This window comes from Melospiza georgiana, chromosome 17, assembly GCF_028018845.1.
Source record: "Melospiza georgiana isolate bMelGeo1 chromosome 17, bMelGeo1.pri, whole genome shotgun sequence".
NCBI classification, from domain to species: Eukaryota; Metazoa; Chordata; class Aves; order Passeriformes; family Passerellidae; genus Melospiza; species Melospiza georgiana.
In genome coordinates this window covers 6,311,824-6,323,028 of record NC_080446.1, presented here as the reverse complement: position 1 = coordinate 6,323,028, position 11,205 = coordinate 6,311,824, and the positions used below count along the sequence as shown (strand labels likewise).

Below are 11,205 nucleotides of genomic sequence, written 5' to 3'. Positions count from 1 at the left end.
GGGCAGCAGAGCTCACTGCTGTGACTTTGCAGAATCAGCTGGTTATTCCCACCCCTGATTTTCACCCCCCAACCCCTGCCCAGGGCAGTCTGAAGGACCAGATCTTGCCCACCAACCTTCTCCTCTGCTGAGGAGAACCATGGAGCTGAGATGGGAGGGATGGAGAGCAGAATCCTCCATCAACAGATGTAGGAGGGAAAGTTGTCCCATCTCTGCAGTGAGGACTGCTTGTGAAGAGGCTGAAGAAGGGAGAGAAGGGGACAAGGGGAACCTGTTGGACCAAGTCCAGAGGAAGCCACAAAAATCACAAAAAGGGCTAAAAAATCACAAAAGGAGCATCTCAGCTGCAGAGACAGGCTGACAGAGCAGGGGGTGTTCAGCCTGGAGAAGGCTCTGGGAGACCTCAGAGCCCCTTCCAGTGCCTAAAGGGGCTCCAGAGGGCTGGAGAGGGGCTTTGGACAAGGATCTGGAGTGACAGGACAAAGGGCAATGGCTTCAGCCTGCCAGAGGTCAGGTTAGATTGGATATTGGGAAGAAATTCTCCCCTGTGAGGGTGGTGAGGCACTGGCACAGGTTGCTCAGAGAAGCTGTGGCTGCTCCATCCCTGGAAATGCTCAAGGCCAGATTGAAAAAAACCTGGTCTAGTGGAAGGTGTTCCTGCCCATGGCAGGGGGTTGGAATGAAACATCCTTTAAGGTTCTGTCCCAGCCAAACCAATCTATGATTCTGTGGTTCTAGGAAATGGAAGGTGGGAAGAGCAGCCCTGAAGCCAAAAGACCTGGCACTGCTGAGGAACAGAGATGGACTAAAGAAAGTAGAGCATGTGCCGTGTGATGTTGATGGATGTTTGGCACAGGGTTTTTTTGGATCCCTTCTTGTCTTGTCTGAGCTGCTGCCTGCCTATTTTGAGTGGCCCACAGTGGCTGCATGCACTTGCCCTGTTGTCTCTTTAGACTGGGGATTTGTGACACCCTTGCTCAAAATGTGGTAGCAGAAGTACCAAGGTCACAGCTCCTTTTGAAAGGGGGAGTTTTAGGATTTTTCCAAGCAAAGGGATTGCTATTAGATTGGGTGCTGTTAAATCAAAGAGGGCCATGGCTCACAAACTCCCTTTGTTCCTGCTTTCAGCACTCTGAAGCCTGGATAGATTGCATGACAGAGTGAAATAATCAATAAATAGAGCAACATGGTTTTGTATCTTGGCAACGATGATGCTACTGAACCATGTAAATTGACTTTGCTCTCTCTCCCTCAGTGCAAAGATCCTGTCTGGCTGCAGGGAAGGAGTGATGCCAGCTCTCCACAGTGCTGGGGGACACAGATAGCCCCTTCTCCCATCTTAGGTTTTGTGCTTCAGCACCCCCTGAACTGCCCTTGGGTTAGAAAGTGCACAATAATATCCTTCCCCAGCTGGGATCACCTTCACCCCACAGTACAACACCTCCCATGTTGAGATTCACTGAATCTCACAGTCCTAGAATGGTTTGGGTTGGAAGGGACTCCAAAGATCATTTAGTTCCAACCCCTTGGCATAATCAGGTTTCTCGGAAATTTGCTTTTCCTGTGGCTGAACTGCTGCAAGGGCCTTTGAGAGGAAATCATATCCTGTTCAACCAGCCCACTCTTGCAGCAAAAGGGGTTTTTCCTGCAGTCTGTGTTATTTCTGAGGGAGGATGTAGCTCCAGTGCTGATGGAGGCTCCTGCTGCCAGCAGTGGTCAGGGAGAGCATGGCTCTTTCCCTCCCCTCTGGGCCTGAAGCCAGGCAGGAAGGGCTGGAGCCTGCAGCACCACCAGCACTGCCAAACAGCACATTTTCAGTGTAGTGAAATGAAGAATGAACCTTCAAGAAACCAAGCAGGAAACTTGATTTTTCCAAGGAAACCACTGAAAGAATCAGCATCTTCCCGTAGGCTGCTTTTGGCTGCATTAGATCACCATTTTCCTGGCCACAGAGAGGAGCCCAGGCAGAGCTCTGTCCATTCAATAAACATCAGTTTCTCTGTGTGTTTCCAGCCTGGCATGTGCAGTGAATGCTCCAAGAACAGCTCATGTCATGCTGATTTCATTCAGTGACGAGGAATAAAAACAGAAGCTCTGTAGTCAACATGAAATTAAGATTAATGGCTTTTCAGGTTGATTTCCTCTGTGTGAAACAAACCCCATATTGCGATTTGGCTATTTAATGTTTGCTCAATGTTAGTCATTAATAGCAACTTCTCCACATGCACAGGTCATTTGCTCACATATTTTGGAGTTTCTCTGATCTCAGCCTTGCACTGCTCTTGCTTTGTTTAACCCCAGGGGAAATCATAGAATCACAGGATGGATTGTGCTGGAAGGGACCTTAAATGTCATCTATCCAACCTTCATGACATTAAAGTTTCTGGAGATAATCACCTGCCTCCAGGGACCCAGCACAAAGGGGCAGAAAAGGAGCCGAGCCCCTGGTGCTGGTGTTTATCCTTGTCCCTGCATCCCAGAGGTGACTGGGGGGTGGCAATGGAAAGCCACCAGGGCTCTCCCTGTGGTTTGCTTTGGCATCTGCACCGGGGTTTTATTTGCATGTGCTAGGCTGGAAAACCGCTTCATCATCTGGTGAGTGTCAGCAATGCCACCGAGCCCTTCTGCCTGGGGCCGTCCCCCAGGAATTGTGGAGGATGAGCTCAAGACCAGGCTGGATGGGGCTCTGAGAATCCTGGTTAGTGGAAGGTGTCCCTGCCCATGGCAGGGAGTTGGAACTGGATGATCTTTAAGGTCCCTTGCAACCCAAACCATTCTGTAATTCTCTGAGTCTGTGAGTCTGTGAGTTGTGATTCTGTACTTCTGTGATTCAGTGATTCTGTGATTGATTCTGTGATTCCGTGATTCCATGAGTCTGTGAGTCTGTGAATCTGTGAATCTATGATTCTGTGATTCTGTGAGTCTATGATTCCATGATTCCGTGATTCTGTGATTCTGTGATTCTGTGATTCCATGATTTTGTGTTTCTGTGATTCAGTGATTCTGTGATTCAGTGATTCTGTGAATCTATGATTCCGCAATTCTGTGATTCCGTGACTCTGTGATTCTGTGATTCCATGATTCTGTCAGTCTGTGAGTCTGTAGTTCCGTGATTCCATGATTCTGTGATTCTGTGATTCCATGATTTTGTGTTTCTGTGATTCAGTATTTCTGTGATTCAGTGATTCTGTGAATCTATGATTCCACGATTCTGTGATTCCGTGACTCTGTGATTCTGTGATTCCATGATTCTGTGAGTCTGTGAGTCTGTAGTTCTGTGATTCCATGATTCTGTGAGTCTGTGATTCTGCAATTCTGTGAGCTGGGGGCTCTGACCTGCCCCATCCATCATGAAATGGTGTCCATCAGCCTCACACCCCAGCTCCTGGTCAGCGTGGAGGAAGGAGCTCAGCTGGGTGTGGCCACAGCATGAAGGATCCTGCTGAACCCATCACATAGATAAAGGAAATTTAATTACATCTGTAGGATTTCCATCAATGCTGAGCAGCAGCAGGCTGGGTCTCAGGGGAGATTTTTCATTGTGTTGAAATCTGACTTTGTTAATTACCAGTCTCCAATCTCATTTGAGGGTTAAGTTTATGAAACAGAATCCTTATTTCTCTGATTTCCTTATCCAGCTGGTTTATTGAGTCTTGTACAGAGGATGCTTTTGGACCTTAGAAACTCCCAAGGTTTCCTCCCAAAGAGGAAACTCCCACACTTCTGGCATGAGCTGTGCAGAAGCATTGGAGCGAGGGGAGATGATGGAGATATGCAGAAGTCCTGGTGAAAGAGAAAGAAAACATCTCAGGAAAACTGAAAATGAGGACAAAGGTCTTGCTGCCAAACTATAGCTTATTTTACCCCCAAAGGGAAAATTGTTGTGGGGGCTTTAGCAGTGACACCAGCCTTTGGTGCACCCCAGGTTGTTGACTTCCTCTTGGGGAAAGCTTCCCATCATCTGTTTACCCAGGAAGCACCAAATTTGGCTGTAGGAAGTCAATAGAGCGCCTGGTTTTTATCTACACATCAAATTTACTTTATTTTTTAAAGAGAAAATAGCCACTGAACAGCCCTTGAAGCTTGGGGCTAGTGTCTAATTCCACTTGAAGAGCTTTGTTAGATAATTGCAGTATTTTTCTGAGAGAAAATAGAACAATCAAGGCTTGTAATTAAAAGCCATTCAGGCAGCTTTGATCCTTCTCTCTGCGTCTTCACTTACCAAACACAAATGCCAACAAGGACTCATGGCAATATTTACAGTCCCTATTTTTGGCCTTTGCCTTTAAATTAACTCCTCTTCCTCGCTTCCAGTCAAAAGGAGGGGGAGGGAGGGAAATGGGGCTTTTCAACAGGTGTTTCTTTGGAAAGATTATTTTGGAGGATCCCTGATATCATAGAATAATTAAGTTTAGAGAAGCTCAACGAGTCCAGCTATCACACACTAGCCACACCAGCACATTCACCACTAAACTAAATGAAATGTCACACACACAGGTTTTTTGAACACTTCCAGGGATGGTGACCCCACCACTGCCCTGGGAAGCCTTTTCCAGGGCTTGACCACCATTTTGGTGAAAAAAATATTGCTAATAATCTAATCAAACCTCTAAATATCTAAAAAATCAAAAAAAAAAAATTCTAAAAAATATTTCTAATATCTAATCAAACCTCCCCTGGCACAACTTGAGGCCATTTCCTCTCATCCTGTCACTTCATGATGACAAGCCTGGAGCTCCTCTGGAGGCCTCAGAGCTGCCATAGAACAAGTTTATCACCCCAAAACTGCCTCCAGGCACAGCCTCAGCAGCAGTGGTGCTGTGGATGAGACAAGACCCACACACTCTGCCCTGGGCATGGACAGGGAGCTGCCAAGGCCATGTCCCACAGCCCACAGAGGATCCTCAGGTGAGCTCCTGACTCACTGGGAGAGGAATACAGCCTGGGAAGTCCCAGCAGCAGGTGGGGATGTCAAACCTTGATGTGCTGAGACCCTCTGAAGGCACCAAACTGGGCTTGTTTCTCCCAAAATTGGCAGTACAGCCAGTGGGTCACCATTTCCTTGGGTTTGTGGTGGGACCATCAGTGGCTCATCAGCACCCAGGGGCTCCCAGCAGTCCCAAGGAAACGAGGTGAGTGCTACAGGTGTCAGGCTGTACAGGGAAGGGACAAATTCTCTTTCTTGGCTTGATTTGAACACCATCTTCTGGATACCCTTCTGCTTCTCATCTTTCACAGTCCAACTTTTTGCTTATCCATGTTTAATTTTTATTTTCATATTTTTCTCACATCAAAATGCTCCTGAGAAGCCAGGCCTCCAACTCTCAGTGGGGTATTATTTCTTTTCTCACCCAAAAATCGTGACCAGCCTTAGGGAGGCAGTGTGAGACTGTGTAAGACCCAGGGGACTGGAGCTTCCCGGGAGAACAAGCTGCAGCACGGCTTGGATGAGGACAATTGATCCAAAGAGCCAATATTGCTGCAGCACGAAGATTTAAAAAGCAACAACTGCTTCCGATCCCCCACCCTAGCTGAGATGCCTGCATGGAAAGCCTGTGGTGGGAATATGAGCCCTAATTCCTAAAAATGGGAATATGAACCCTAATTCCTAAAAATGGGAATATAAGCCCTAATTCCCGGTGGCTGCCTCGCACCTTTGCACCCATTAATCAGCACACACTGTTCCAGAAGGAAATCCACCCGGCTTTGAGGCTGAGCTGACTTTGTGTATGGCTGGGAAGGGGTTAGGAGGAGGAGGAAACCCTGGGTTCCTAATTCAGCCTCCCTGCAGACCCCAGACGGCGTGCTTGCTTTAGGAGGGGATTTGTGCATCTATTTGTGAATCTCTAATGGGGTTTGTTTTCCTGCTTCCAGTGTTCAGGATGCAGCCGACGTGGGCTGTGTGACAAGCCAGCCCCAGCAGTGGGAGGAAACTCAAAGGAACGAGCTGGCGTGCGGCGTTTCCCTGGGGAAATGTTGTGCCGGGAGAGGGCAAGCATCTCCCTGGAGGTGTTTTCTGCTCTCCCAGAAGGAGCCGAAGGACAGCCTGGCTTCTGCTGCTGCGCTCCGAGGGTCTGCCCAGGCACAGGAACCCCGAATGTGCTGTTTCCCCTCAGGAGCAGAGTGCCAGGCTGTGTGTGAGGCTGAAGATGCTGCGATGGGGGGGATGCAGCGATGCCGAGCTGAAAGCAGCGAGTGCCGCTTAGTGCCGCCGGGCTGAACCGCACCGGGGCTCCGCGGGAGCTGCAGCCTCCCCTGCGCTCGGGAGGGGACCTGGACAGCCCAAATCCTTCTCCCCCGGGAGCCTGGCACCCGCAGGAGCGGCCAAGGCTCGTGTCAGGTGTTTGCCATGGAGAAAATCGTGGATGCAGCAGGATGCTGCCATAGGGAGATGCTGAGATGGGGCTGCCCGTGCTCAGAAAGGGAAGGGGCAGGGGATGCAAGAAACGTCTGGAAATGCCCGTGGAGGGTTCAGAGAGAAGGGAACCAGACTCTCCTCAGTGATATCCAGTGATAGGAGACACGAACTGAAACATGGAATATTCAATTAAATCACAGGAAGGAAACTCACTGTGAAAGTGGTGAAATACAGGAACAGGTTGTCCACTGTAGCATCTCCATCCTCAGAGACATTCAAACCCGAGTGGACACAGTGCTGGGAAATTTAACTCTGCTTAAGCCATGCTGTGACTGTGACTATCATATCATTTTTTCCATTTAATGGAAAAAACTCCAGCTATATCATTGTCATGTCTGAAGTGGTTAACTCACACTGAAAAGCTCCTTTCCATGCAAAAAATTACAGTAGTTTTCTACTTAATAAAATATATTGCCTTTCCTAGAGCCCCAATGCCAATGAACAGCGATGCTTCATCTGATTGGGCAGCTTGTGTGAGAGGTGACATAATTTGAGTCAGTTTTCTCACACAGAGAGGTTTTTCCACCCGGGAAACCCATTGCCAGCAGGTGGCAACCATGCTAAAGCAAAATTCCTGGGGAAGGTTTGCCTGGAAGAATGAGCTCTCCTTCATTGTTCTACCACAGCTAGCACCTCTAATATGGAGAAGGCAACAGAGCGATCTTGCATCCACACATCTGTTTTTAGTTAGCCATAAATGAAGTTGCCATCCCGAGGTATTGAGGGTTGTCAGTTCGGGTGTTGGGGTGCTCAGGGCACTGAATTGCCCCGCGCAGTCTCACCTGGGGTCTCCACCCACACCCACCCACTGCTCTGAGAACCCATTTAAGCTGAGAACTGCAGTCTCCTTTCCTTTAGCATTCCCTGTCCTGCATTTTCCTGGGGGAATTTGGACAGGTAAGAGCCAAGCTTGGTGCCTGGGGTCGGGGGAAAGCTTGAAAGAAAAATTTAGTTACGACAGCCTTCCTAAAAGCAGTAACATACAAACTTCACAGGACTAAAGGGTGTGAGAATGAGTTTTCCAAGCTTTCAATATGGAGTTTCTGATTCCCAGGCTCTTCCAGTCAAGTCCTTTTGTTCAAGTATTTTGACTGTTTATCTGTGAAAGAAGAAACTTCATATCTGCAGTGCTCACTAGAGTTTTTCTTATGGCTTACAAACCACCTTAATTTTGTTACAAACCTGCTGTGTTTATTTTATAATAGGCAAAATGTAATATATATAGCAAAGATATGGCACAAGTAGCATAAATTTTCTCTTGTGAAAGAAGGACCAGTCTCTTTATTCCCCCATGAGGTTTATTTCATTACTCACTCTTAAATAAATATGTATTTGACACTTAACAGGAACAACTAGTTCAAAATGATTTCTAACACAAGTTCTCACAGTTGTTATAGTATTTGTATGGTGTGCTGTTTGGCACTATTTTTGAGACTCAAGTCTTCCTTTTGGTCTAAATTTAACGAGTCAGAAAAGAGGAAATTTGTGGTGGGGTGGAAGATGGACAATCCTTCAAAATCAAAAGAAAGCCGTAACACACAGGAACATACATGAACATTGAAAATAGTTTCTTTTCTCTTCCAAATACTCATCCTCTGTCTTACAGATGTTTCATTGAAAGTGCTCATTAGCTCTGCTCCATTAAACAATCCTCCCTAATAACTCAGTGATAAAGAACTGAGCTTTGCACTCCTCTGGAAATTGGTCTCCAGCCTGTCCGTGCTGTACAGCAGATGGCAATAAAGGACCACTCTGTGGCAGAAGTACACCCCTGAAAAGGAAATGTTCTGTCCTTAATAATTCAGAGGGTGAAATTAAAATCAGGGTCTAAAAATGCAAGTTGGTGGGAGCAAAGAGGGGAAATACAAGAGTCGCAAGTGGGCAGGACAAACCCTGTTGCTGACGAGGGTTACAAACAGACCGCACATTACATGTAAACCAAAGAAAGGACGTTGTGCATTCATTGGCCACTCCTCCAGTCTGCAAAGTTTCTCCTGAAAAACCCTGGAAGGGCAGGGACCTGCCAGCCCCGATCCCCTGTTCAAGAAGTTCTGCATTCCAGCAGCTTCCGGAAACTTTTCCGAAAACTGTCATCCAGGAAAGCGTACAAGAAAGGATTCAAGCATGAATTGGCATAGCTTAGGCTGGTGATGAAGTAGGATATCCCAATGACCATGGAGGTCTGGGGTAAGTCAGTGGTCAAAGCCACGATGGTGGCCAGGTGGAAGGGGGTCCAACAGAAGAGGAACACAGCCAGGACTATGAAGACCATGATGGTGACTTTCTTCTTGGCTTTGTCCAGGGCTCTGGCATTGGAGTTCAGGTGCATGTTCCTCAGCTTGTAGAGCATCATGGTGTACAGGATGCAGATGGTGGATACTGGAATGGCAAAGCCAAGGATGAGGGTGTAGATCCTGCTGGCTTTGAACCAAAACCTCTCAGGCTTGGGGAAATTGAGACCACAGCTCTTGATCTCCAGGTCGTCAGTGTAGACATTGGCAAAGATGATGAAAGGGAGGACTATGATGGTGACCAGGATCCAGATGCACAGGCTGACAATCCTGGCTGCTCGGTACGTGCGGTGGGGCATCCTCTTGGACCTGACCGTAGCCAGTACCACCAGGTACCTGTCTATGCTCATCACTGTCAGGAAATAAATGCTGGAGAAGATATTGTAGTGGTCTATGGACAAGATGACCTTGCAGAGGATTTCTCCGAAGGGCCAGTAGCGGAGGAGGTGCTCTGCAATATTGATGGGCAAGACAAGGGTGAACAAGTCATCAGCGATAGCGAGGTTCAGGATGAACATGTTGGTCACAGTCTTCATCTTGGGGGCCTTGAGGATCACATAGATGACAGCAGTGTTGCCCGTGAGCCCCACAGCACAGATCACAGAGTAGATCACAGGCAGGACAACATAGAAATCAGCTGCCTGCTCTTGGAGGGTGAAGTTGAACCTCATGCTGTTTTCCAGGTAGCAGCTGTTGCCTGCGTTGCTGCAGGAGCTGTTCAGATCATCCCAAAAGGAGATGTTTCCCATGCCTATTGATCACAGACCACCCTCAGATACCACTGAAAGCCTCACTAGCCCAGAAGTGAGAGGCTTTTTGTTTGGTTGGGATATTTTCCCCCTCCTGTGAGAAGCAGCTGTTACCTCATTTAGATGCAGCTTATTTTCAAAGGTGAGTTGTGAGGCTTCTTGGACCACCTAACTTACCTCTCCCCCCTGTTGGAGAAGTTAGATTTTGAAGTGATGATGGGAGAAAAAAATGTTTGGAAGACATAAGTCTCCATGAACCAAGAAAACAAGAGAATAATGACTTTCTAAATAAATCAAGGAACTCTTCTTTCTGAGAGCATTCCCAGTGAGCTTTGGCTTTTCTTGGCTGGGGGAGTTGAGCGGCTCCTGTTCAGCTGTCTGCAGTGAGAGTTCTTTTGGGGCTGACAGGAACAAGGAGGCAGAAGGGGGAATTTCGTGCCTGGCTGGCTGTTCACAGCCGTTGGAGGACCGGAGGGATGGCTGCAGTTTCTCTGGCACAGCACTTGCTTTCCGTGCTGGAGCAGAAGCGTTTCAGTGGTTAATTAGCGCCTGCCTTTGTGTCGGAGTTCAGGCTCTTCATGGGCTGGGATTTCACAAACAACGAAGAAGTTTCTGACACTGCTACTCCCCACTCCCAGGGTCCCCTAGCAAAAGAAGGAGGGGAAAAAATAGTTCAGGGAGTATTTCTGAAAGTAACGGTTAAAGGGGATTACCCTGCAATCAAAGTACACCTTTAAGCAAGGGTGGGTTATGAACTCACTCTGAAAACTATCCCCAGTACAAACAACTGGCAGCACCCCAAATTTGGCACAGACGGACAGACAAACCTGTACATCTCAGAAGTTCAGGATTAATCGGGGAAGAGAGAGAAAAGTACCCTGAAAGCAAATCCACTTTAGAGACACAGCAGGAATCATCCCACCTGTAGCAGTCACCACATCCATCACTATTGCCTGACCCATACTTCCAAGAATTCCTCCACAGGGAATGAACAAAAACCCGACCCCTACCCCCCCACCGTGAAGATCAAAGGTTTGGCAATCGGTCCCGGGCTCTGCAGAGAGAAGTGCCTCACTTCTTCTGCCTTTTGTTGTCGCACGGCAATAAAGTGAGCGGGACTGCCGGCGCTGGGGATGGGGAGTGAAGCGTCCCTTACCTGGGAAGCGGCTCCTCTGCCTCCTCCAGCACCTGCTGCTCGCACTGGTGAGCCTCTTCCCTCCGATCCGAGCTGGAGGAGGGTCTCTGGGCTGCTGACGTACCGGGATTTGCAATCAGATCAACACGATGCTTCTGTGTGTGCGTGTTGTGTGTCTGGCCAATTAGCACTTGCTCGGATCGGGGAAGGGGGGAAACAAGGGTTTTCTCTCTGCAGGGTTATTGAAATAGTAAATACGGTGGACGTTTCCTTCAGGAATGAGGGAGATGTGGAGGGACACAGGCAGCACCCAGGACTGGCTGAGTGAGGGATGAAAGGATGGGAAGCAGGGGGTTAAACTGCTTCAATAGGGAACAGTGGCTGGTTTTAACAAAGGGAGCAGGAGGAGGGTGAGCTACATTACAACGTGCAAAATAAACAAATAAACAGATGTACCTTGCCAGATCCGTGCTGTTTTCGGCTGCTCTGGGGGAGTTTGGCTGAGTTTCTCCAGCTGGGTCTCTGATCCGGCTTTGGAGATCCAGTGAAATCCTTCAGATGCGCATCAGGAGGTGCAGGAGTCCCGTGAAGCTTGTCGGAAATGCACCCCAG

At 48.2% G+C, this 11,205-nt stretch overlaps 1 protein-coding gene across 1 annotated transcript; it reads right to left on the bottom strand.

Annotated features, from left to right (window-relative positions):
• Positions 1 to 7,707: 7,707 nt before the first annotated feature.
• On the bottom strand, positions 7,708 to 10,674 carry NPBWR2 (neuropeptides B and W receptor 2). The gene is made up of 2 exons (XM_058036330.1): positions 10,615 to 10,674; positions 7,708 to 10,102 (listed from the first exon to the last, which is right to left on the bottom strand). Exon 2 carries the CDS (start codon positions 9,456 to 9,458, stop codon positions 8,460 to 8,462), a length of 999 nt encoding a protein of 332 aa, XP_057892313.1. The 5' UTR covers positions 9,459 to 10,102; positions 10,615 to 10,674; the 3' UTR covers positions 7,708 to 8,459.
• Between the last annotated feature and the right edge of the window lie 531 nt (positions 10,675 to 11,205).